The 26,785-nt window shown below is 45.1% G+C and overlaps 1 protein-coding gene across 1 annotated transcript in view; it reads left to right on the top strand.

Moving 5' to 3' along the window:
• The window catches only part of SLC30A6 (solute carrier family 30 member 6), a 123,198-nt gene extending 104,911 nt beyond the window's left edge, over window positions 1-18,287 (top strand). The window contains exons 12-14 of the mRNA XM_040350761.1: window positions 1,816-1,863; window positions 5,707-5,775; window positions 17,173-18,287. Coding sequence (XP_040206695.1) covers window positions 1,816-1,863; window positions 5,707-5,775; window positions 17,173-17,679 — 624 coding nt within the window. The 3' untranslated portion in view covers window positions 17,680-18,287. The remainder of the gene's footprint in view (window positions 1-1,815; window positions 1,864-5,706; window positions 5,776-17,172) is intronic.
• Window positions 18,288-26,785: the final 8,498 nt, after the last annotated feature.

Raw genomic sequence — 26,785 nt, 5'->3', positions numbered from 1 at the left:
CTTGAGGGCTATAATATATTAACAAAAGTATTGGGGCGCCTGCCTTTACACGCACATGAACTTTAATGGCATCTCAGTCTATAGGGTTCAATATTGAGTTGGCCCACCCTTTGCAGCTATAACAGTTTCAACACTTCTGGGAAGGCTGTCCACAAGTTTTAGGCGTGTGTCTATGGGAATATTTGACCATTCTTCCAGAAGCGCATTTGTGAAGTCACGCACTGATGTGGATGAGAAAGCATGACTCGTAGTCTCCGCTCTAATTCATCCCAAAAGTGTTCTATCGGGTTGAGGCCAGGACTCTGTGCAAGCCAGTCAAGTTCCTCCACCCCAAACTTGCTCACGTCCAGGTCCATCACAGCCAGCCAGGAGAGAGGGGGGCGGGCCTCAACCACACTCTGTGTCCAATAGACACAGCTGGCTCTGGAGCAAGCCCACACAAGTGCCCCAGAGCAAGCAGCTTGCTATGGTGGGCACTCAGCAGGGGGGAGGAGCCATAAGAGGAGGCTCAGGGTTACTCTGTGCACAGAGCAGGTAAATATATGTATGTTTGTTTTGTTTTTAAATGCCTTTTAGAATCATTTTAAAGTTGATTTCTTTGACATGTGTATCTTTGACAAGGTGTTTTTGTAGATGTCTGAAACCTTTAAGAGCAGATTCACACATATAGTGCCTTGAAAAGGTATTCATACCCCTTGGGATTTTATGTGCTAGACTAACACAAAGTGGCACATAATTGTAAAGTGAAAAAAATAATAATAAATGGTTTTCAAATATTTGTACAAATAAATATCTGAAAAGTGTGGCGTGCATTTGTATTTAGTCCCCCTGAGTCAATACTTTGTAGAACCACCTTTTTGCTGCAATTACAGCTGCAGGTCTTTTTGGGTATGTCTCTACCAGCTTTGCGAATCTAGAGAGTGACATTTTAGTTCAATCTTCTTTGCAAAATAGCTCAAGTTCTGTCAGATTGAAAGGAGAGCGTCTGTGAACTGCAATTTTCAAGTCTGGCCATAAATTCTCAATTGGATTTAGGTCTGGACTTTGACTGGGCCATTCTAACACATGACTATGCTTTTGATATAAACCATTCCATTGTAGCTCTAGCTGTATGTTTAGGGTTGTTGTCCTGCTAGAAGGTGAACCTTCGCCCAAGTCTCAAGTCTTTTGCAGACTCAAACAGGTTTTCTTCTAAGATTGCCCTGTATTTGGCTCCGTCTATCTTCCCATCAACTTCCCTGTTCCTGCTGAAGAATAGCATCCCCACATGATGCTGCCACCATCATGTTTAACCGCTTGTCAACCGCACTCCGTCAAATGACGGCGGGCGGAAGACTCTATTGTTCTGACAGGACATCATATGACGTCCTGTCATTGAAAGCCGCTGCACCAGTCGCGTTACTGGGAACACAGTGCGCGTGCCCGGCGGCCGCGATGGACCAGTAACTGAGCAGGGACGTGGAGCTCTGTGTTTAGGTTTTTGGTTGTAACATGACAAAATGTGGAACATTTCAAAGGGTATGAATACTGTTTTAAGGCACTGAATGTGATCTATTGTGTTGCATATGTTAGGGCAGCCCAATCATTATCAATAGGCTGCCAACGCACAGCAGCAGATCTTAACACATGATCATCTTTTTTTATGGAGCAGTGCACAAGTATATGCTTTGTGGTGCGCTGGCTGCTAGTGTACTATGCATTAAAGTGTCATTTGTTTGCATTGTTGAGAATGAACCCTTAATCTGAAAATTTAAAGGATGCATAAAAAAGTTTTTTCCTATTTAACATGTATTCCTGTTTTTTTTTCTTTTAAAGACTACGCCTCCCCATGTGATTGGCCAGCTAGATAAGCTTCTCCGAGAGGTATGTGAACTCAAACTGGGGAAAAGCCATAATGTAAACTGTATCCAGATATCAATCAATTTATACATCAAAATAAGGTTGTCCTAGGAAACTGGCAAAATAAATCAAATGGCAGATGCCTTGTTACTTTTGGCCATTTATTAGCGCTTCCTCTACAGTATTTTCTTTTGGAACAAGGCAGTTTTTACACCTCAGATATGGCTTCCTGATTCAGCAATAACTTTATTTATACAGTAGGTGTTTGTGATATTGTGTTTTTAGCACGACAGCATCGCGCTGATTCTCGGCGACATGGTGCCGACATCTCGCACTCACTGGAATAGTGACAGCACATTCCAACGTGCGCGTCATAGAAGCGACGGGAGATCCGACTTGGATTCCCGCCAATTCTACACGTGTGCGGCGTTTGTTATGAATCCTGAGGGGGAAGTCCCCGCCGGATTTTAAATAAAAATTCGGCATGGGTTCCCCCCTCAGGAGCATACCGGGCCCTTAGGTCTGTTATGGGTTGTAAGGAGAGCCCCCCTACGCCGAAAAAACGGCGTAGGGGGTCCCCCTACAATCCATACCAGACCCGTATCCAAAGCACGCTACCCGGCCGGTCAGGAAAGGAGTGGGGACGAGCGAGCGCCCCCCCCCCTCCTGAGCCGTACCAGGCTGCATGCCCTCAACATGGGGGGGTTGGGTGCTATGGGGCAGGGGGGCGCACTGCGGGGCCCCCCCACCCCAGAGCACCCTGTCCCCATGTTGATGAGGACAGGGCCCCTTCCCGACAACCCTGGCCGTTGGTTGTCGGGGTATGCGGGCGGGAGGCTTATCGGAATCTGGGAGCCCCCTTTAATAAGGGGGCCCCCAGATACCGGCCCCCCACCCTAAGTGAATGGATATGGGGTACATCGTACACCTACCCATTCACCTGGAGGAAAAGTGGTAAAAACACAAATAAAAAACACAGGGTGTTAAAATATTTTATTAGTCTGCTCCGGAGGCTCCCCCTGTCTTCTTTAGCTCTTTTACCAGGGGGAGCTTCTTCTTCCGATTTCCGGGGGTCTTCTCCTGCTCTCCGGGGTCTTCACCGCTCTTCTGTGACGTCTTCTCCGCTCCGGGGGGTCTTCTTCTATGTTCGCCGCTCTCCGGTGCCTTCTCCTTCTTCCACTGTTCTGTGACGTCTTCTTCTCTTCTTCCGCTGTTCTGTGACGTCTCCTACTTCTCCCTTCAGGCCGCTGTGCTGTGAGGTCTTCTCTTCTTCTCTTCTCCCGATGCTGACACGTCGCCTCTTCTCGCTGCAATGGCGGGTGCGTGGCTTGCATCGGATTTATATAGGCCTCACAGTGGAAGAAGAGGAGAAGACGTCACAGAACAGCGGAAGAAGGAGAAGGCACCGGACAGCGGGAGGAAGAACCGGGGTGCGCCGAGTCAAGAGCGGAGAGCGGCGAACATAGAAGAAGACCCCCCGGAGCGGAGAAGACGTCACAGAAGAGCGGTGAAGACCCCGGAGAGCAGGAGAAGACCCCCGGAAATCGGAAGAAGAAGCTCCCCCTGGTAAAAGAGCTAAAGAAGACAGGGGGAGCCTCCGGAGCAGACTAATAAAATATTTTAACACCCTGTGTTTTTTATTTGTGTTTTTACCACTTTTCCTCCAGGTGAATGGGTAGGGGTACGATGTACCCCATATCCATTCACTTAGGGTGGGGGGCCGGTATCTGGGGGCCCCCTTATTAAAGGGGGCTCCCAGATTCCGATAAGCCTCCCGCCCGCATACCCCGACAACCAACGGCCAGGGTTGTCGGGAAGGGGCCCTGTCCTCATCAACATGGGGACAGGGTGCTCTGGGGTGGGGGGGCCCCCGCAGTGCGCCCCCCTGCCCCAGAGCACCCAACCCCCCCATGTTGAGGGCATGCAGCCTGGTACGGCTCAGGAGGGGGGGGGGCGCTCGCTCGTCCCCACTCCTTTCCTGACCGGCCGGGTAGCGTGCTTTGGATACGGGTCTGGTATGGATTGTAGGGGGACCCCCTACGCCGTTTTTTCGGCGTAGGGGGGCTCTCCTTACAACCCATAACAGACCTAAGGGCCCGGTATGCTCCTGAGGGGGGAACCCATGCCGAATTTTTATTTAAAATCCGGCGGGGACTTCCCCCTCAGGATTCATAACAAACGCCGCACACGTGTAGAATTGGCGGGAATCCAAGTCGGATCTCCCGTCGCTTCTATGACGGCTCTGTCTCCGATGGGGCTCGTAGGTGCTCAATCTCGCCGAGAAAGGGAGCGAGATTGACACAATATCGCGTGCACCTACTGTACTACTAAAGCACATATATCAGCACATATATCAATAATATTCCGAACAAAAAGATCTTTCTTTTAACAATGTTGTCTTACGAAAATGCACGGTTTTCTTTTTAATTTACTTTATGCGTGTTTACAATGCCCAAAATTACATTTCTGGTGCAAATCATGGCAAAGCTGATTTTTAAAACGTGTACAAAAAATAATTAAATGTGACTGATGAAACTAAAATGTAAATAAAAGGCAGAACAATAAAGCTAAGGGCAGAAAGGAGGAAGGGTGGGATTTCTTTTTTTTTTTTTTTTTGAGTGGTTTAAACCAAAAATGTTTAATATTGCAGCAAATCTTTAGATGTGGTGGTTGAATTGGTTTTCTTCTTTTTTGGCCTTTTTTCACCTGGTAAACCAGCCAGTATCACAGTTTTCTTCAGCTGCATGTTATAAGTGACGAAAATAAAATTCTGTTTCCATTCAGATGACTATAATAGGACTGAAACTAAAATAGTTTTTTTTTTTACTAAAATACCATGACTAAAACTAAATCGAAATTTTACATCAACAGTGATCAAAAACAATATGCTTGTTTACGAAACTTGGTTTTATTTCAATGTTACTTGTTTTCATTATTAACAGAGAACTGTTTTGTTTTTATATTCGGTTAACATGTGCAATGCCATTAGTCAATAGATTTTAAAGTATTTTTTTTTTTTTTTTTTGCACTTCTGTTTGTCAAAATGCAATATTTTTGTTTGTTTGTGACACTGGAGATTTTAGTCGACTAAAATATGACTTAAACAATTCATATGACTCAACCTAAAATGGCATTTTAGTCAAAAGACTATGACTAAATTGAAATTTGACGTCAAAATGAACACTGCCAGTAACGCACTTTCTGTCTGAGGGTGGCTACACACTCTCCTCCATTATAACAATGGAGAAGCAACATAGCCACCCTTGGGCAGCAGCATTGTCAACAACCTGGGGAGAGGGAAGTGTTAGATGAACTAGTAGACTTTACATAAGCGACTAACAAATTAAAGCTTAAGTTCAGCTAACCCTTTTAAAGCAGTTAGTTACAGAATTGTTCCTCTTGTAATAAAGGTATTAACTATATGAATAAAATCTGACCACTGTAAGCAACCCGTCAGTGTTAAATGGTTTGCATCAACCATCTAGTTGCGGCTTTTGATGCACAATTCGGTCTATTAAAGGAAGTTGGAAAAAAATTCCAGTCTTATTGGCAAAATTGCCAGGTGAAAAAAAGCACACGGAACTGCGTCTGGTGTGAACTGGCCCATAGTATCACTTTAAAGCTTTGTGAATTAAGCTATTATGTGCCTATATGTTACAATGTATTTGTCAATAAAATTAAGTTTTAACAGGAGTTTTTATCTGCAGTTCTGAGACACAGACTGTGACTTGGCTATCCGACTATAATCTCAGCAAACTCTGCTTACACAATGGCTGCAGGGGGAAAAAGTCATTCGATTACATTTTTGGTGCTCTTTATATGCTTCGGGTCCAAAACTGGCTAATTTTCTTTTTTCACGTTGAACAGGTTTCAACTCTGGATGGAGTTCTGGAAGTTCGCAATGAGCATTTTTGGACTCTTGGTTTTGATAGCATGGTATGTTTATGATGATTTGGGAATTTTCAGAACTTGTTATGGAAAATAATTTTCTTAATTATTCTTTAACCACTTAAGACCCGGACCTTTAGGCAGCTAAAGGACCCGGCCAGTTTTTGCGATTCGGCACTGCGTCGCTTTAACTGACAATTGCACGGTCGTGCGACGTGGCTCCCAAACAAAATTGGCGTCCTTTTTCCCCACAAATAGAGCTTTCTTTTGGTGGTATTTGATCACCTCTGCGGTTTTTATTTTTTGCGCTATAAACAAAAATAGAGCGACAATATTGAAAAAAATGCAATATTTTTTACTTTTTGCTATAATAAATATCCCCCAAAAAAATATAAAAGAACATTTTTTTTCCTCAGTTTAGGCCGATACGTATTCTTCTACATATTTTTGGTAAAAAAAAAATCACAATAAGCGTTTATCGGTTGGTTTGCGCAAAATTTATAGCGTTTTTTTTTTCGTGACTGCGACATTATGGCGGACACTTCGGACAATTTTGACACATTTTTGGGACCAATGTCATTTAAAATGCATTGTTTACTGTGAAAATGACAATTGCAGTTTGGGAGTTAACCACAAGGGGGTGCTGATGGGGTTATGTATGACCTTATCTGTATTTCTAACTGTAGGGGGGTGTGGCTGTAGGTGTGACGTCATCGATTGTGATTCCCTATATAAGGGAACACACGATCGATGACGGCGCCACAGTGAAGAACGGGGAAGCTGTGTTTACACACGGCTCTCCCCGTTCTTCAGCTCCGGGAACCGATCGCGGGACTCCAGCGGCGATCGGGTCCGCGAGTCCCGCGGCGCTTCGCTCCGGGTCGCGTGCACGCGACCCCACAGCTGGTCTTAAAGGGCAACATACAGGTACGATGATGTGCCCAGCCGTGCCATTCTGCCGACGTATATCGGCGTGAAGGGATCCTTAAGTGGTTAAGTTACACAGGATAAGCAGAATTCAGGAAATTTGGGTTATACTGCTGTCTTTAGGAGGAATTGAACAATGGTATATGTCACGGACCCCTGTACTCAAGAAAAGTCTATATGCTTCCTTGCCCGGTACCAGCAAGATCCAAAACCCCCATAGCCCACCCAGTCACTTGTCGAAACATTTGTGTAGGGTAGAAAACATAAGACTGTTTATTTAAACACAGGCACAAAGAGATGTACATTCAGGGCCAATTCTCCTGCTTTGCATAATGACACAGGGAGGAGTAAACTACATTCAGTTACAAGAGACACACAGGTGTATTCAACTTTCCAGCAGTAGACTATCTTGTTAGCAGGGAGGGCTGTTGGAGGAATTTCCCCCTCCCTTCACCCTGCCCCCGGTCTATATGCTAGAAACCCATATACAACCCTTATGTTGCTCCCAAGGCAGACAATCACACTAGAACAATGGGATACATCGATCTAGTAAAAAGTCTACAACAGTTTGAGACCAAGCTCATACAATATTCCAGGTGGGATTTATTTATGGTCACATATTTCTTGAGTGAATTTTTTCAGAAATACCGCTGTTCCAAGTGAAAGAGCCCCTTCATTCTGTCAACACAAACCACACATATAAGACATATAAGACCCTGGATAACAGGGGTAACATGAAATACTGAGTCCGGTGTGGTTGTGCGGTGAGTCTGATTTAGTGCAAATCAGACTAGGATTCTCAGTCACTCTGTGCCCCTAATAGACACAGGGTGAGTTACACATAAGCGGGGCTGTGCGAGCTGGACAAGGAGATTCCAGAGCTCTCTAAGGTAAGCTGGGTTCCACAAGCCCTCTGCCCAAAGTGACTCCTGTCACAGTATACATGCATGCCATTGATCGGCCAATTATAACACCTCCCACTCATGTTTATTTGCTAGAGGATGGGAATTTTTATTTCAGAGAAAGGTATACCCCATGTATTCTAGACCGTTTTATAAATACTTTTTTCTTGAGTCAATTTTATTCATTATGCTAACTGGGACTTTGCACCTCCCGTCAAGCACAGGGTCTTCTTGTGGCACTACCCAGACACTTGTAGTGTGTCCTGGGGCTTGTCCCTATATCTACATAGCATGTTTCCTCACACTGGAGAATCGAGTGCTGTGCCCCTCACAGCTGTGTCATGTGTGCACTCACATTGCTTCCTCCTGCCATTCAGTAATGGCACTTCCCAAATCAGGGTAGTTTCCTTCCATTTCTCTCCTCACAAGGACACAAGTTTACCTTGGATTGGATTTTTCTGCTGTGTATAACTTTGCTTTAATTGTACAGCAGTATGTCAATTCCTAAGCACAAAGTTAATTCATTCCTCTCCCTTAGAGTCTTCCCTTATTCAGACGTGGCTCTCTCCTCTGCTGTCTCCAGGGTTGAGTTTTTTTCTGCTATGAAGGATTTTATGACCAAAATCTAAAATAATGGACTCAAAACACATGGGCTGTAAGCATACTTCTCCTTCTAAGCCTATCTCTGACATTTAGGCAGCTGTTGCAGCCATGGCACAGTTGTCTGTGGATAATCCCAGTATTATTTTTGTGTTGAATTTGGGCTTGAGGAAGCCTTAGGCCTCGTACACACGACCGAACATGTCCGCTGAAACTGGTCCAGCGGACCAGTTTCCGCGGACATGTTCGGTCGTGTGTAGGGCCGACCGGACAATTTTCCGGCCGACCGGACAGGTTTCCAGCGGACAAATGATTCTTAGCATGCTAAGAAACATGTCCGCTGGAACCATGTCCGATGGTCAGTATGACTCATCGGACATGTCCGCTGGCCCGAGAACCCGCGCATGACGTCGAAGTGATTAGACGCATGCGTGGAAGCATTGAACTTCCGGGTTCGCGCACGTCACCGCGTCGTAACCGCGTTGTCTGTCCGCGGGAAATTTGGTCTGATGGTGTGTACAGCCATCAGACCAAATGATCCCAGCGGACATGTCCGATGAAAACGGTCCACGGACCGTTTTCATCGGACAGGTCCGCTCGTCTGTACGAGGCCTTAGTCTGATGACATGACACATAGACTGTAAAGATACCATTTCAGTTCTTATTGACATGGAGGGTACATTTTAAAACTGAAGCAGCCTGTGTCTGAAACCATCCCTGTTGTCAGTCTGGCCTCCCTTACAGGTTCTAAGACTGTCAAAACCTTGCCAGTATATTTGTTACTGACACTTAATTTGTATGGGGACTTGATTACTTCTGACAAAGTATTTGTTCTCCTAAAATGCTTTATTCTGCAATCTCCCTTGGAGAAAGAGTTTACTGGGAAGTCGGCTGTTCCCTTTTTAGACCCAGCCATTTCTTGCTTAAACAAGACTGTTTCTGTTGAGGACACTCTGGTGCTTTAAAGACCAATATAACATTTCCTTTTAATCCTTGTTTTCTTTAGTTAATCTTAACTGATCATTCAGTTTTGTAATGTTTGAAGCTTATGCCCACTGCATTATACTATTGTGTTGATGGGTTGGTGGACATTGTCCATCTAATTTTCAGAATTGGTCTCTTGTCTATAAATGTGTGGAAGACTCTCTGGCTCAACTAGTCCATGAAATAACAATGTAAAATGTGATTACTCTGCATGTCCTTCAGTGGAGAATGTATGTTTTGGTACTTCCCTCAACAAGTTTATCACAGAGGTCAGTGGTGGCTAAAGTACCTTTTTATCATCAGAAACTAAACCTAAGCTCCCAACTGGTAATTTTCATTCAAACTCTGAAAGCAAAAAGTTCCTTTTTTATTTATCCCAGGCCTCGAAGTCCAGGACAAAATCTGGGTCCCAGATCAGTCCTATATCCTGGGGTCCCAAGTCCTTTAGTCTACGGACACATCCTCCTCACAATTGGGGAAATGATATCTCTCAATCAAATCTGTCAACCTCTCAAAGACTATCAGATCTCCATGCTACCTTGACCAAACGCCTCAATCAAGGAGTCACTGCTATCGAGGAGTCACTGCCATTGTTGCTCAAGCGGAAAGGTTTCAAGGTTTTTACAAAAACCCGTTCGCTGTTCCCAGAGCCAATTGGAGCATTCGCCCTTATGTAGATCTTAAAGCCCTTAATGTTTTCTTTCCAGTACAAAAAGTTTCCTTTGGAATCCAATAGGTTGGTCATTGTCCTCCTCCATCTAGGGGACTTTCTGGCCTTTGTTGACATTGGGAGAACATACTTGAATTGCCCAGGCCAATTTTCAGCTTTTAGCGCTGTCACACTTTGTCAATTGCATGGTCACTCAACGCTGTACCCAATTTTTATCACTTTTTTTCACACATTATTTTTCTTGGTGGTAATCACAGCTGGGTTTTTATTTTTTTTTAAAGACTGATAATTCTGAAAAAAGCTTTTGGTAGTTTGTCAGATAATTTTGTAAATAAGTGATTTTTGTTCTTCACTGATTTGTGCTGATGAGGCTGCACTGATGGGCACTAATAGGCTGCACTGACGAGACAGCACTGAAGGTCACTAAAGAGGAGGCACTAATATGCAGCACTGATAGGTGGCACGGATGAGCAGGCACTGAAAGGCAGCACTAACAGGCACAGATTGGGGCCACTGCTGGACACTGTTGGGGCTGCACTGACAATCGGATCACTAATCTGAGAAAATGGTGCTGATCGGCTCTCCTCACACTGTCAGTGTGAGGCAAGGAGAGCCAACAACCGTAATTTCCTTGTTTACATGTGATCAGCTGTAATCTTTACCGAGATCGGGGTCGTACCGTGTCCCAGTGACGCAGGCGTATAGGCATGGTGAGACTGGGGTGACGTCTTATGACATCTTCCCAGAACAACCGAGCATCCAGCCCACCGTTATTTGTCTATACGGTGGGTGAGAGGACGTTAAACAGCATCCAGGATCAGTAGCTCTTACAGGTATATTGTACATGGCTAGCAGTTTTTAGAATAGTTTGATAGTTTTTTTTTATTCGTGTGATTTTTGGATTCTGGTGGTGATCAAGTTCAGTTGTTAACTGTCAGACAATTGCACAGCTATGGTGTACATCAATTATAGACAAACCAGAGGTCTTGTGGCAAGAGGAGCAGAACAGATGCGATCTTAGGCAGAACTTGTTCAAAGTCCACTTTCCTGGCATTGACCATTGGCAAGCAGACAACATCAGCAAAGGTGTTCCAGAACCTGTATCTCAAGTGAAGGATTCTGGATACGGACCTATTGGCCTCCAGATTTAACAAACTGGACAGGTTTGTCTCCAGATGCAAGTATACCCTGGCAGAAGCTGTGGCTTCCCTGGTGGCTCAGTGGGATCATTGCATCCTGACTTATGCATGTTCTCCTCTGAAGCTCCTTTTTTTGTCTGCACCACAGGATCAAGATGGAGGGCATTCTGGTTCAACCTGACATCCACCTTCTGTACCAAGGTCCAGCTTACCGCTCTGCTTTACAGTTAATGGCTTTAATGGATTAGTTGTTAAAACACATTTTCTAAGAGATATAGGGATCTTTCTGAATTTATTATGCCTTCGCTCCTAAAGGCTAGGGAGTCCACGTCATGTAAGGTCTTCCATCGCACATGGAAGGCTTACTTTGCCTGATTCAAGGTGAAAAAAAATTTATCCCAGAAAATACTCTGTGGGATGGAGCCTGTCTACAGTTCAGATTAACAGTCCAGATCAACATTTAAATTTGAATACCATCAAGGGACAAACTTCAGTTCTCACCATAGCAAAGATCTATTGCTTCGCATCTCCTCATCAGGGCCTATGTACAAGATGTAGCTCACATAATGCCACCTGTACAGTCTCAAGGGACAATTGGGTTCTCTGGGCTCTTCAACGGCCTCCATTTGAACCTATTAGAGATCTCCCTTTGTCTATTCTACCTCTTAAATTTAGTTTTCCTCCTTGCCATCACCCCGCTAGATAAGGGTCTAAGCAGGCTGCCTTATCTTGTAAAAAATCTTTTTTGATTCCTCATAAGTATAAGGCCTCTTTCAACCAGGACATTGATTTTTCCATCTCTCTGCCCTATTCTGGTTCATACTAAAGAAACATTCCTGGATATTGTAAGAGCTGTTCCTGTCTACCTATTAGCTAGCTCTTCTGTCAGACAAACTGACTCTTTTTTTCATCATTCCATATTGCCTCCTTTGACTGATATTTCTTTCACTGAATTGGTATTGGGAAAGGTCTGCACCCCCCTGTCCCTAGGTTTTCTTGTGGGTGCCTTTCCTCTCCACCTGCAGTCTTGTAGGAGCTTCATCGCCTGCCTGCCTTGATCAAATCAAATTTCCAGATTATGGCTGCTTCAACCAATCAGGTCAGTCTTCCCCTGCTCTGTATTCTCTGGTAAGGTGATTTGACCTAGTTGGCTGATGGGGCACCTCATTCTGGGGTTGGTGCTTGTTACATAGTTAGTCAGGTTAAAAAAAAGACACAAGTCCATCTAGTTCAACCAATAAAAGGGAAGAAAAAAAAAAATCGTACAATCCCATATCCTTATTCTACATTTTTTTCAGCCTAGTACTTCTTATGGCATGTCACTTGGTACCTGGTAGGTCTTATTTGACCATGTTTATTCTCTCCCATTCTCATGCTGCAGATGGCCATGTTGCCTGTGTGGGGCTCCTGCAGGACCTCTTGCCAACCAGAGCTGTGTTTTTTTTGTTCTAAGAGGTTATTCCTTTTTGTGGATTCTTTATGCAAACAAATTAACACCGACCGTCGTGGTTTTGTCTTGGCCTTCTTGTACCACTTGTAGGCTGGTTAACATGGAAGAAAGTTTTCTCATAGTTTCCCTGGTGCTATTCTTATCACCCTTACGGGATACTCTAGCTTTCTCTACCATATTTTTCTGGACAGCATAACAGTTTTAACTCCCCTTGGGGTATAAGGATCAGGTATGACCTCCACGTCTTCCTTTAGGTCCTGACCCTCTTCTCTTGAATTCCTTGATGGTGTGAACCAACTTGGGTTGTCTTCCGCTTCCACCCAGCTGGTTAGTCCTGTTTCTTCTTTTTTGTTTTATAGGTCTTCAGCCCTCGGGAAATAAATCCTTCCTTCCATTTGAGCCTTCTCTGTTGCTTGCTCAAGCTGCAAGGTGATTCTACAGTTAAGTGTGTTTCGGTCAGTTAGCCCTTTCTGTTTTTTCTTGTGAACCTATTGCTGCTGTTTAGCTCTATTGTTGCCCAGCCACAATTATTGCTTGGGGATGTCCCATGGTCTATGAATCGATTCTTGTGTCATTTACTGCAGTGGCGTTACTAGGGTTGGTGTCACCTGGTGCGGTAAAATATGGTGTCACCCCCTCCCCCCCCCCCCCAATAACATTTTTCAAATATTTTTTACCCTACTGTGTGCTCTCTGTTCTCCTTTCCTCCCCTTTTCTCTCTCTCCCTATCCATATTTCTTGTTCGTTCTATTCCTTCTTCTTTCTCTCCATTTTTCTTTGTCCCCTCCCCCACCTCTTTTTCTCCAGAACCGGAATTCACATCTCAGGAGCCTATAGGCCAGGGGCGTACCTAGAGCATTTGGCACCCGGGGCGGATCCAATATCTGGCACCCCCCACGTTAAAATGTAAAAACACCCCACTGTGCCCCCTGCATACCTCTGCATCCTTCAATATCTTTTTGTTACTACTGTGTACCCCTCTCCACAACTGCACCTCTGGACCCCTTTACATTACACAGCCCCCTGCATCACTGGACCCCTTTACATTACACAGCCCCCTGCATCACTGGACCCCTTTACATTACACAGCCCCCTGCATCACTGGACCCCTTTAAAATTACACAGTACCCTGCATCACTGGACCCCTTTAAAATTACACAGCCCCTGCATCACTGGACCCCTTTACATCTCACAGCCCCCTTCACCTCTGGGCCCTTTTACATTACACAGAACCCTGCACCTCTGGACCTCTTTGCATTACACAGCCCTCTGCATCACTGGACCCCTTTAAAATTACACAGTACCCTGCATCACTGCACCCCTTTACATTACACAGCACCCTGCATCACTGGACCCCTTTACATCTCATAGCCCCCTGCACCTCTGGACCCTTTTACATTACACAGCCCCCTGCACCACTGGACCCCTTTACATCACATAGCCCCCTGCACCTCGGGACCCCTTTACATTACACAGCACCCTGCATCACTGGACCCCTTTACATTACACAGCACCCTGCACCTCTGGACCCCTTTACATTACACAGCACCCTGCACCTCTGGACCCATTTACATTACACAGCACCCTGGACCCCTTTACATTACACAGCACCCTGCACTTCTGGACCCCTTTACATTACACAGCACCCTGCATCACTGGACCCCTTTACATCTCATAGCCCCCTGCACCTCTGGACCCCTTTAAATCACATAGCCCCCTGCACCTCGGGACCCCTTTACATTACACAGCACCCTGCATCACTGGACCCCTTTACATTACACAGCACCCTGCACCCCTTTACATTACACAGCACCCTGCACCTCTGGACCCCTTTACATTACACAGCACCCTGCACCCCTTTACATTACACAGAACCCTGCACCTCTGGACCTCTTTACATTACACAGCCCCCTGCATCACTGGACCCCTTTAAAATTACACAGTACCCTGCATCACTGCACCCCTTTACATTACACAGCACCCTGCATCACTGGACCCCTTTACATCTCATAGCCCCCTGCACCTCTGGACCCTTTTACATTACACAGCCCCCTGCACCACTGGACCCCTTTACATCACATAGTCCCCTGCACCTCGGGGCCCCTTTACATTACACAGCACCCTGCACCTCTGGACCCTTTTACATTACACAGCACCCTGCATCACTGCACCCCTTTTACATTACACAGCCGCCTGCACCTCTGCACACCTTTACATCACATAGCCCCCTGCACCTCTGGACCCTTTTACACTACACAGCCCTCTGCACCCCTTTACATTACACAGCACCCTGCATCACTGGCCCCCTTTACATCTCATAGCCCCCTGCACCTCTGGACCCCTTTACATTACACAGCACCCTGCATCACTGCACCCCTTTTACATTACACAGCCACCTGCACTTCTGGACCCCTGCATGTTACACAGACCCCCTTCAGTGCAGACACCCCCCCTTTAGTGCAACCCCCCCTCAGTGCAAATCCCCCCTTAGTGAAAACCCCCTCAGTGCAAACACCCCCTTAGTACAACCCCCCCTCAGTGCAAACACCCCCCCTTCAGTGAAATCCCCCCAGGTGCAAACACCCCCCCCTCCCCATTCAGTACCTCAGATCATCGCAGGCAGCGCCATGGCACATGGACAGAAGGTCCCCTCGGCCCCTCCCCCTCTGTACACACAGAGAGGAGGGGGCTGTGCCTGTGTACCGACTGCCGAGCACCGCTAACAGCCCGTGGCTGTGAGAGGAGGGGATGGATGGTGCTGCGGTGTCACCCCGCAACCCCCCCTCCTCTTGTACCGCTGCGCTCCGATTCCATGGTGCTCATCGCTGCAGTCACGGGGGGGGGAGCCGCCCCCCCTCATTTTAAATTGGGATGGTGTCACCCCTCTAGCGGGTGTCACCCGGTGCGGGCCGCACCCCCCTAGCAACGCCTCTGATTTACTGTATAATATAATAGGAATTTTGATGTGCTTGTAAATTCCATATCTTGAGAGATCTTGAGAGAACAGTACAGACTAGACATGTGCACTGCCAAAAAATTTTTTTTTTTTTTCGTTTTTGTCTCATTCGTTTCGAAAATTCTGATTTTTTTTTAATTTTTCGAATTTTTCAAAAATCGAAATTTCGAAAATGAAAAATTCGACAATGAAATTTTTGAAAATTCGAAAATGAAAAATTTCGAAAATGAAAAATTCTAAATTTCGAAAATTAGAAAATTCGGAATTTCGAAAATTAGAAATTTCGAAAATTAGAAATTTCGAAAATTCATAAGTTAGAAATTTCGAAAATTAAAAATTCGTAAATTCGAAAAATAAAAAATTCGAAAATGTAACATTTCGAAATTCGAAAATGTAACATTTCGAAAATTTAACATTTCTAAATTCGAAAATTTAACATTTCGAAAATGTAAAAATTCGAAATTTGAAAAATCGAAAATGAAAAATTCGAAAATTTTTTAAAAAAAAAGAAAAATTTGAAATTTCTAAAATTGAAAGATTCGAAAATGAAAAATGAAAAATTGGAAATTTCGAAAATTCGGAATTTCGAAAATTAAAAAAAAAACTAAAATTCGAAATTGAAAATTCGGAAATGTAAAAATTCGGAAATACGAAATTGAAAAATTTGAAATTGGAAAATTCGAAATTTTAAAAATTCGAAAAAAAAACTAAAATTCGAAAATTTAAAAATTCGAAAATTTAAAAAAAAAAGAAATTCGAAATTTCTAAAATTTAAAAAATCGAAAATAAAAAATGAAAAATTCGAAATTTCTAAAATTCGGGATTTTTAAAATTAAAAAAAAAAAACGAAAATACGAAATGCGGAAATACGAAAATTCGGAAATTTAAAAATTCGGAAATACGAAAATTCGGAAATTAAAAATTCCGAAATTCGAGAATTAAAAAATTTGGAAACTCGACATTTCGGAAGGCCGAAAATTCGGTAATTGAAAAATTCGGAAATACGAAAATTCTCGGAAATTAGATTTTTCGGACATACGAAAATTCGGAAATTCGAAATTTTCAGAAAGTCCGAAAATTCGGAAATAAAAAATTTGTCAAAACAAAAATTCGAAATTAACGAATTTCCGAATTTTCGTTAAAAAATTTATTAGAAACTAAACGAATTGCACATGTCTAGTACAGACACAGGGCCCTTGCCTCTCTTTTCTGTGACCTCTTTATTGCTTGCTAACAAAACTGGAGCCTCACAGAGCAAGCAGGGCTATGTGGGTACACTAGGGGGCTGACCCAGAGAACCCTTTGTCAGCGTCCAATCAACTGAAAGTAGTGGCAGATGATCCATGGTAAATGCATTGAATTCTGTGTCCTGTACTGTGCTGCAAGATATGGAATATACAGGCACAGGTCAAAATTCCTATTTTTTGTGCTCACCATAAAATCCTTTTTTTTGGGGTTCATCAAGGGACATACTGTAGGTCCAATCCCTCTGTGTTTATGATCTACTCCTAATACTGATTTTCTGAAAACTGACGCTTCACAGGCATGAGGAAGGTTGTACTTGACCAGCCAATGGATATTTTTATTTCCTAGTGTGCAGTTCTTAAAGGCAATCTTTCTGAACTCCACTGATCCTGTGTCCCTTGATGACTAGAAAGAATGTTACAAAATTCCTATTTTTATTAGCCTTTGTTCAAATATAAATTAAAAACTCGGGACAAAATAGGTAAGTGTTGATGGGTTGGGGATGTTTGAATAATACCTTTTTAGTGCAACATAATTATATTTCATAATTTCTATAATTTTTTCCTTTTTAGGCAGGATCAGTTCATGTCAGGATTAGAAGGGATGCCAATGAGCAGATGGTACTCGCTCATGTCACAAACCGACTTAGCACTTTGATTTCAACTCTGACTGTTCAGATCTTCAAAGATGAATGGGCAAGGCCAGTTTTGTCTTCTGGTGCCATGCCACCCAATATGTTGAACATTCCAGACCATCACATTATTCAGATGCCATCTTTGAAGACATCCAGTGATGAGATAAGTCCAATGACTTCCACACCATCCAAACCTAGTAGCCCACCTCCAGAGTTTGCCTTCAATACACCAGGCAAAAACATTAACCCTGTCATTCTTTCAAATACACAAGCAAAGTCATATGGCCTTGGAATTTATGGATCTGCTCCATATGGTGGTACATTTAGCCAAGGATTTGGAGTACCTGGGCTTGGCAGCACACAGGGTTTGCGAACTGGTTTGACCAATGTTGCCAACAGATATGGAACATACACACCATCACAGTCCTCTCAGTTCAAACAATGACAATTGTGTTTTGAGTTTCTCACCTATTTTTTGGGCTCTACTTGTTTTATGTTTGAGAACTATCTGCACCATGATGCAAAGACTCTTTTGGACCTGTAAAAACCTAAAATTATTTTGTGCCTGCATACCACTGATACATTCCTTATATTTTCTTCATTATGCACATTGTCTTGTTCTTAAAGTGTATGTCTTGGCAAAATAAAAAGAAACACATGTTTAGTATATATGCATATTTCTCAGAATTGAGTCGTCTTGTTTGAGCTGTCTCGGTGGGCAGGTGTGCCCAGTACCCTTAAGCTGGACAACAGAACACCTTCCCATTCCTAATCTCAATTGCATAAAGGAAATGTGTTCTGTAGTCCAGCAGGGAAAAGCTGATGGCTTCAGCGCATGAAGAGGCAGGGATATGTGCTCAAACAAGATGTTAAGAGCACCCTGTTTTTTCTGGAAGAACGGGAATAAAAGAAAAATGTAGCTGTATTGCAGGGATGCACTGAATGTGTTTTTCTTTATTTTGCCCAGACCCATGCTGTAAAACTCTTACAACCAGCTGAGATGGAAGGCATTAAATATTATTTTGTTTTTTTATTAAATCATCTGGCAGCCTTTTTGTTTATTGTCGTTGTCCCTGTCTATTTAAAGTCATTTGTGATGTACTCCGTGGTTGTCCATTATCGAACTGCCTGCAGGAGATGAGGTTCACGGTGCGGCCCCTGGCGCCACCCTGGATTCCCTTTGCTGCTAAACTGTTCATGCAGGGACATACCTTAAATGTGCAAGATTGATTTTTATTTGTTTTTTCTCAAACAAAGAAGGTTTTATTGAGTAGAAGAAATAAGACATACATGTTCCAGAACATAACCATTACACATAATCTTCAGGGTATAACACACAAGGAAGTCATTCAAATAAGGTACTTTTGCACCACTTTATCTCTGTTTCTCATCCAGTGTTCTCTCTATAGCTGAATCGTACAACACTCAGGCTCCTCATGTAGATCTATACAATCACTAAATGGGATACATTGATATGACCGGACGGATGGATCCTCTTTTAATACTAGAATATGCGGTTATTAACCAAATCTACTGGAGCTAAACCAGGGACATCTAACCAGGGGGCCCATCATTTGTCAAATTTGGCCCTTTTACCCCTGTGTAGATATAAAAGCTTTTCTAGGCAGAGTAAAAATAGAAATGATCTTGCGCTAAAGAAAACAACACTCTAAAACCACCCTAATGAATGGTACACAAAGGATGACTATCAGATAAAATATAATGAACAGGTGAGCAAAAAAAAAAACATATATAAAGTGCTGGTGCATAAAAACATCAATAATGCATGAAAAAAGTCTACTTATAATGAGTATAGAAAGACCAACAGTCCTATGAAGTGGACGGCTATCTGAATATGTGGGTGTCCAAATGTTGATTCCCTTGGGGGTATTTCAATGGGGATGATGGATAGAGAAGTGAAAAATAATGAATAAATGTAGAATCCTCCGACTAGTCTCTCAGAACTCTCACCTCTATTCTCGTAGTAATAAGCGTATAATGGTGACCATATACATCAGCCTCGCATGTTGCTCTCTCCCATTCCTCTCCTAACCTTTACCTTCTTCCTCACCCGTGGATCACCCGGTATCTTCGTTAATAAAAATGTTCCAAAGAAGGGACCTGTGAATAGGAGAATGAGAGGGGAAGAAGAGGCATTCAATGGTGCAGTAATGTTAAAATGTTAATTTTTATTATTGCTTAAAGGTAGACTCTTGCATATAAAAAAATGGGTGATGTACAAAACAATGAAAAACACCGTTCTGGATGCCTTCTCACAGGAGTTCCGGCCACTTCTGGTTTGCGTCAGCCTCGCGTGCCCTACGTCGTTATGTCACGCACCTCGTGACTTTATCAGGGGTCCCCATTATACTCTTATTACTACTAGAATAGAGGTGAGAGTTCTGAAAGACTAGTCGGATGATTCTACATTTAATCATTATTTTTCACTCCTTTATCCATCATCCCCATTGGAATACCCCCAGCTTTGGTACATTCTCACTCGCAGTTTATTAACCCTCCTCCTTTACTCACAGTAGCACGAAAGACATCTTCACTTATACACTTTTCTAGGCAGAGGCTTTCCCCCATTTGAGTAATCCATTCTTGCAATGTGGGAGGTTCTGTTAATTTCCAGTGTCTCAGAATCATTTTTTGCGGGCCTGAAAGAGAGCTCTAGCAATAGCTTGTCTAGAGATATCCTAAGCAATGTTTAGGGTCCAGTGGAGTCTGGGCCTCAAAGACTGTATTAAGCGTATTAATAATCTTCTTTCAATAGATCTCTACTGCATCTAGTACAAGTGAAGTCAGATCCCGCCCCCATGCGGGCCAACCTAGCCGGTGTTTAGTGTACCCCAAGGATAATATGGAGCTGTGATAGTCTCTGCGACATATTCAAAGAACAATGGGGAACTGCCTGCAAGGCTTCCTCCCACTGTTCTTCAAACACCCCCACATCTTGTTCCCACCGGCAACCTGCCTTCAGAGGAGCGTCCCGTAAGAAGAGGTTAAGGAGAATGGCATAACAGCAAGATATAAATCCCTTGTATGTGGTAACCTCAAACAGGTAATTGAAAACCGACATAGAATCCAAGGACCATTGATCCACTCCATTCTGGGCGTTAACCATGTGTTGGATTTGCAAGTAATAAAAGTGCATAGATGCAGGGAGTCTAAAGTTCTCACCAAGCTCAGAAAAGGGCCTCAATTTTCCGTCTCTGAAAATATGGGATATACCAAACTGTTTCCACTTCAAGCCATAGGGCAGTTTTGCTATTTCCTGATAATAATTATTATCCCATATGGGACTTTTTAGTAAATCTGTTGGCTCCTTGCAGCATCCTAACCTTGTTCCAAATCTTCGGCATAAGGGCATATGTAGAGTTTGTTAGATTTGTTAAAGCATAAGGCTTCCAGGCTGTCCGCCACCCCTTTACCAGTCGTGAAACTGAGTAGCTGGGCAGAGGAGTCCAGTAAATTCAGTTCCAAATCCTGCCATGGCCGCACAACCCGCGCAATGTGATGCAGTTGGGAGGCTTAAAAATAGAGCCAGGGATTGGGTAGTGCCGAGCCGCCAGCTTCTTTCGAGCGCTGCAATTGATCCAGTTTTATTTTAACAGGCTTAGAGTGCCAAATCAGGAATCTGAAAATTGAGTTAATAATTTTAAACTTTTTCAGCGGAATGACCATAGGGTAATTGTGTACCACATACATCATCAAAATCATTTTTATTAGATTTACCCTTCCCACCTGAGACAATTTCAGCCTGGTCCATACCTTAACATTGTCACGGCAGCGATTGAGTAGAGGGGTCGGGTTAATTTTGATATAGTCTAACAGGCACAGAGTGACCTGTATACCTAAATAACTGTATGATCAATGAGGGGGGGGGGGTGCAGGTGTTCGATCCAATAATAGCAGTGAGGACTTGGTCCGATTAATGACCAGACCTGAGTACTCTCCAAATTGACATACGACTCTCATCGCCTCATTTAAGGAAGTATATGCATCTTTCAGAAACAACATGGTGTCATCAGCATACATCATTATTTCTCTCATCGTCCATGGACGGACACAGCTCCTTAAATCTTGACAAGTGGGTTATGTTCCTGTTCACAGAAGAGGATTAGGCAGAAACGTGTTAGATAATTAAATACATGTTACTTTAACAGAGTTAAACAACAGCCCCCGCCCAGGGGGCGGTCCCTCCTCCATAACCCTTTTACCTGCAGTATACAGTTTCGTTCTGCCTAGCAAAGGAGAAGGATGTATGGCTCCCTTTTGGGCCCAGCGCCCTGAGGAAATTTTTCTTTTTTTTTCTTCTGAAGAATCTTCTATCAACTGTCTGCTGAGAGAAAGGCTGGATATTATAGATCCTTGTAGTCTACTCAGTCCGGCCAGCGAGCGTGAGCACACCTTTGCAAAGAGGTTGGGTCTGCCACGGCATACCCCATGGCTCCTGGGGGCGGCCGGTGAGCTTTGGCTCCAGGGTCCACATATGACTGGACTGTGGTGTTGTCTCACTCGCAGTGGACCAGGCCAACAACTACTCCTACGCGGTATAGGTCTGTCAGGAATGCGTCAGTGGGTCCTCGCATGGACAGGTAAGTACAGTCCTTCCCACTTCGGCGGGTCAGTACGGCTGGGCATTCCTGGGGTTCGGGGGTTCTCCTCTCCTCCCTTCCCGACTCTGTCATTTTTTCCCTCTGCTGTTCATTGCTGCCGGGGTGGATCTGTGGGGGGGCTTATTTTCCCACCAGGGGACTGTGGGTGTCTGGGACTGTGTTTTCCCTGTGGGGGTGTATTTGCCTCAGAAAGGTCTTATTAGGCCTTCTCATCCTCGTCACAGTGTTTTGCCGCCATTTTTGCATTGTCGAAGCCATGTTTTTTGTAGCCTACTGCTACCATTGTAAATCTCCATTGGTGGCCATTTTGTTGTGGTCGCGCTATGGCGCAATTTGCTATTGCGATTGGCCATTTTACTGTGGCCGTTCCCTGCTCCATCTGAGGAGTCCGGCGGACATTTTGGAGGGGGTTTTGGCTCTAGTGCTGGGCTTATACAGCGTGCAGCACGGATCTCCTCATGTTTTTCTGATTTACCTCACAGCATGTTCTGAGGGTAGGCAGCGGCAATGAACGGTCTACTCTGGTGATTGGTGAGTCCCCTGGGTAACCCCCGGTCAGTGCAGCAAGGATGGTGGAATTTGTTCATGTTTGAAATGTATCCCTGAGAGCTGTTTTTTTTTTTTAACTTCAAAACCAAGTTTATTGAGATGTAATAAATAAAAGGCACATACATGTTAGGCGTTTGAACAATAATAGACGATACCTGATACATAATTACAGTTATGCAGTTTACAGTGTAAAATCATATACCATGCCCCTCCCTTCCCGGTGCCCCGGGGGACCAATCTTGTCATGCATAGAGGGAGAATCCGTCTTTAATCCATAGTTACATTACATGTACAGACTCAACCACACCACCCTGCTTCTTCGCACCCTCCTCCACCTCCGTATTCTCATTCCGTGCATGTTTCCCCGTCCTCCAACCACCTGTCCCAGATACTGGAGAACTTCTGTGGGCGCCCCCTATGAATATATATCATTTTCCTATACGGAAGAGTGGTATTCACCTCTCTTTTCCATTCCTCTAGTGTTGGGGCCCTGTCCCTCATCCATGCCTTAGCCACCACCTTCCTAGCTATAAATAGTGCTTCACAGATAAAGATATTTTGATATTTATCAATTTCAATGTTTGGGATCAGTCCCAACAAACATAACTTTGGGTCCATGCCCACCGGTGCTCCCATATTGTCGTGTAGGAACTGTGTTATCTGTAGCCAGTAGGCTTGCATGTCAGGGCAGTACCACAGCAAGTGGTAGAATGAGGCCGCCGTGTCGGCACACATGGGGCAGGCAGTGTTTCGTGCGGGTTGGAATTTTGCAATTCTCTTAGGTGTCAAATAGGCTCGGTGAATGATATATAGCTGTGTCAGCCTGTCCGACAGTTTGGGGGACGACGTCTTTACCCCCTCCAGTATCTCGCCCCAGTCTGCGTCTTCTATCTGTCCCAGGTCCTGTTCCCATTTTATCTTCGCTGTCTGTGACACCTTGCCTATCTTCTTCAGCCTCCTGAGAGCTGTTTTTAATGGAGCCAGTGTCTGGTCTTCCTCCCCAAGGCATACCAAAAGGTGGCAGCTGGGGTTCCTGCATTAATGGACACTTTGTTAGAGCGGCGGGCGGGTGTTGGGGTTAAAATGTGCATCCTCCCCCACCATCCCCTGGGGACTGCTTTGCCTCAGACCGGGACCTGGCTGTCACGTCCCTGGTTCTGTGTGGTCTGTGTAAGTGGACCAGGAAATTTTTTGTGAGGAAAACTCACTGGGGTCAGTGATGGGGCACTTGTCAGTGCGCTGCTGTAAGGAACTCGCTTGTGCTGTATTGTGCAGCGGAGGTATCCTCTGAGGGCTCGGTCTTTTTTGTGCACACAATCCAGACCGCTCTGTAAAGGTTTTCCTTATATATCCTTTTTATTTGACAAGTTCATTGATAAGGAATGGGAAAGGCTGCAGAAGTCCCTGTAGTTCCTCAGCGCCTGGTGGTTTGGTACCCCTTTGAGGAGAGTTTAAAAAAAAAAAAAAATAATAATTTATACGCTTCTCCTCAGGTAGTGGCCTCCGGTGCCCGGTTAAAAAGGGGTGACCACTCTCCCTATATTGGGGACCCCTGTCTTTAAGGACTGGGGTCTGCATGGCGGCCTGTTGTGGCCGTAACCTTGGTGTCTCAGACACTCGCTGAATGGGCAAGGTTTTGCACCAGACTGTGGAGGAGCTCCAGCTTCCTCCCTGATTTGTTGGCCGACCAGTTGGTCCAGGGCCTTGTATATGTCTGTGTTGCTACACGGATGCAGCATCCTTTTATATCCAGAGCCTCTGTTTCGGCAGTGGTTTTGCGCTGCCGGATTTTGCGGAAATGCTGATCTGCTATCCAAGCATCAAAAAAGCCCTGGCTGATTTACCCATCAGGGGTAGGAGGTTTTGGTACCTCGTTGGATGACATTATCACAAATGTCACTGGGGGTAAGAGCACTCTCCTCCCTCAGTCCGCCAGGGGGAAGGAACCACACCATGTCCCGGGTCCTTCATTCCCCGCTCAGAAGTGGTATTTTTCATCAGTCAGGACCCGTGGGTAAACCCTCCCAGGCTGACAAAGGCTCTATTGGGTGACGGGTTCGTCCCTGGGTGCGTAGGCCGAACACGCCGGTACCCAAACCCGCAAATGTATGTAGCCTTTCCCTTCCCATCTCATGGGGGGGCGGCTTTCCAGGTTCACAACTCGGTGAACCTTCCTGCTTTCTGACCAGTGGGTCTGCGAGGTGGTCTCTTCGGAGTACTAGATAGGGTTCCTCCTATCCACTGAACAGATTCTTTCCCTCGAGTCTCTCTCGCCTTCCGGCTCGTCGGTCTGCCCTGCTGGGGCATTGTGGGACTTGCTAAGCTGCAGGGTAATTTTACCTGTCCTGCAGGATGAGAGGTTTTAGGGATTTTATCGTATGCCTGGTTCCACGCTCATGTTTTGCAGAAGGAGATACTTTTCCAAGTGGTACGAATCTCTTTTTGTCTCTGGATCGACAGATTCAGGTAAGCCACCTAGTCAGAGTCTCTCTGAATTGGTGGCTGAGATCCCAGACTCTTCGGTCCGGGAAGTCGTTTCTTCCCTTCTAGTGGATGGTGATTACGACGGATGCCAGCCTCACGGGTTGAGGGGTGCGTCCAGTCGGCCCAGGGTCGCTGGACTCTTGCTGAATCCTGTCTACCGATTGATGTCATAGAATTCCGTGCGATCTGGCTATGCCTCTCCTCTTTGTAGAGGAGGTTGCAAGGTTGTTCGATCTGGATTCAGCCGGACAGCGCCACGGCTGTGGCTTAGGTCTACCATCAGGTAAACTGACAGGTGGACTACCTGAGTCGCCAGATGCTGGACCAGGGCGACTGGTCTTTGCACTCGGGGATGTTTTCAACTCCCTTGCAGGAGGTGAGGCTCACAGGGTATGGATCTCCTGGCCGCTCGCCTCAACCGCATGGTGTCGAAGATCGTGGCCAGGTCTGGTATCCTGTGATGATGCGTCAGACTGGTTGGTGGCTTTGTTGGGTCAGTATCGGCTACTTTTATGCCTTTCCTCCATTGTAGTTGCTTCTTCGGCTGCTCCACAGAGCGGAAGCCGAGTGGATCCCAATCGCTCCAGTTTGCTCTCGGCGTCCTTGGTACGCCGATCTCAGGGGCCTGGGGGCGGTTGCCAAGGCAGGAGGTCCTTCTGTCTCCAAGGTCCCATATTTCATTCTGTTGTACAGTCGCTAGCTTGCACGGCATGGTTTTTAATAACCAAGTTTTCAGAGGACCAGGGTCTGTCTGACTCGGTCATCTTAACCATGCTGAGGGCACGGTAGTCGTCTTCCAGAAAGATCTACCATCGTACCTGGGAGGTCTACATCTTTTTGTGCGAAAAGATGGGGTGACGTCTACGTATGTACTCGATGTCCAGGGTCCTGCAGTTTTTTCCAGCTTGGACTGATCTGTAAACTGTCTTAAGCACCGTTAGGGGGCAGTTTTCAGACTTGACTGTGCTTCTTTCAGTGGCCTTTGGTGGCCCATTCTCGGGTGGGTACCTTTTGTGCAGGGGGTTTGTCATATACTACCCCCTTTTGACCCACCTCTTCCCCCATGAGTTTTGACTGTGGTGCTCTTGGTTCTTCAGGAACCTTCCTTTTTAAAATCCTCAATTTCCTCTCTTGGCACTATCTCAGTAGGTGGCCTTTGTTTGTCTGTCAGAAGGCTTTCTGAGATGGCAACCTTGTCTTGCAAGTCACCATACTGGATCCTCCATAAGGATAAGGCGGTGTTGCTCCCGCAACCTTCCTTTCTTCTGAAGGTGGTTTCGGCCTTTCACCTGGATGAAGACATTGTTCTTCCATCCTTATGTCCTCGGCCGGCGCATCCTAGAGAGGTTGCGCTACATACTTTGGACGTGGTACGCCCTTTGCGGGTGTACCTGTCTGCTATGGCTCCGTTCTGGAGGTCTTGCGCACTTTTTGTGTCGGTATCTGGTCCACAAAAGGGCCCGACGGTCTTATCGGCCACCATTTCGCGGTGGATCAGGCAGACTGTCATACACGCCCCCTACACTGGGCGGGGCTGTTCAACTCCATTAAATACATGTTACTTTAACAGAGTTGAACAGCACCGACAAGGGGGCGGTCCCTCCAGACATAACCCTCCTCCCTGCAGTATGCAGCCTTGGGGCCAGATTCTGAAAGGACTTACGACAGCGCAGCGCCATGTACGCCGTCGTAAGTCCTAATCCGACCCGTCGTATCTATGCGCCTGATTCTTAGAATCAGTTACGCATAGATATCCATTAGATCCGACAGGCGCAAGTCTCGTACGCCGTCGGATCTTAACTGCATTTTTTTTTGACCGCTAGGTGGCGCTTCTGTCGAACTCTGCATTGAGTATGCAAATTAGCTAGATATGCAAATTACCCAACGTACGCGCGG

This window comes from Rana temporaria, chromosome 4 (assembly GCF_905171775.1).
Source record: "Rana temporaria chromosome 4, aRanTem1.1, whole genome shotgun sequence".
NCBI lineage: Eukaryota > Metazoa > Chordata > Amphibia > Anura > Ranidae > Rana > Rana temporaria.
The sequence above is the reverse complement of the archived record's forward strand: the minus strand, read 5'-3'. Positions and strand labels throughout refer to the sequence as shown.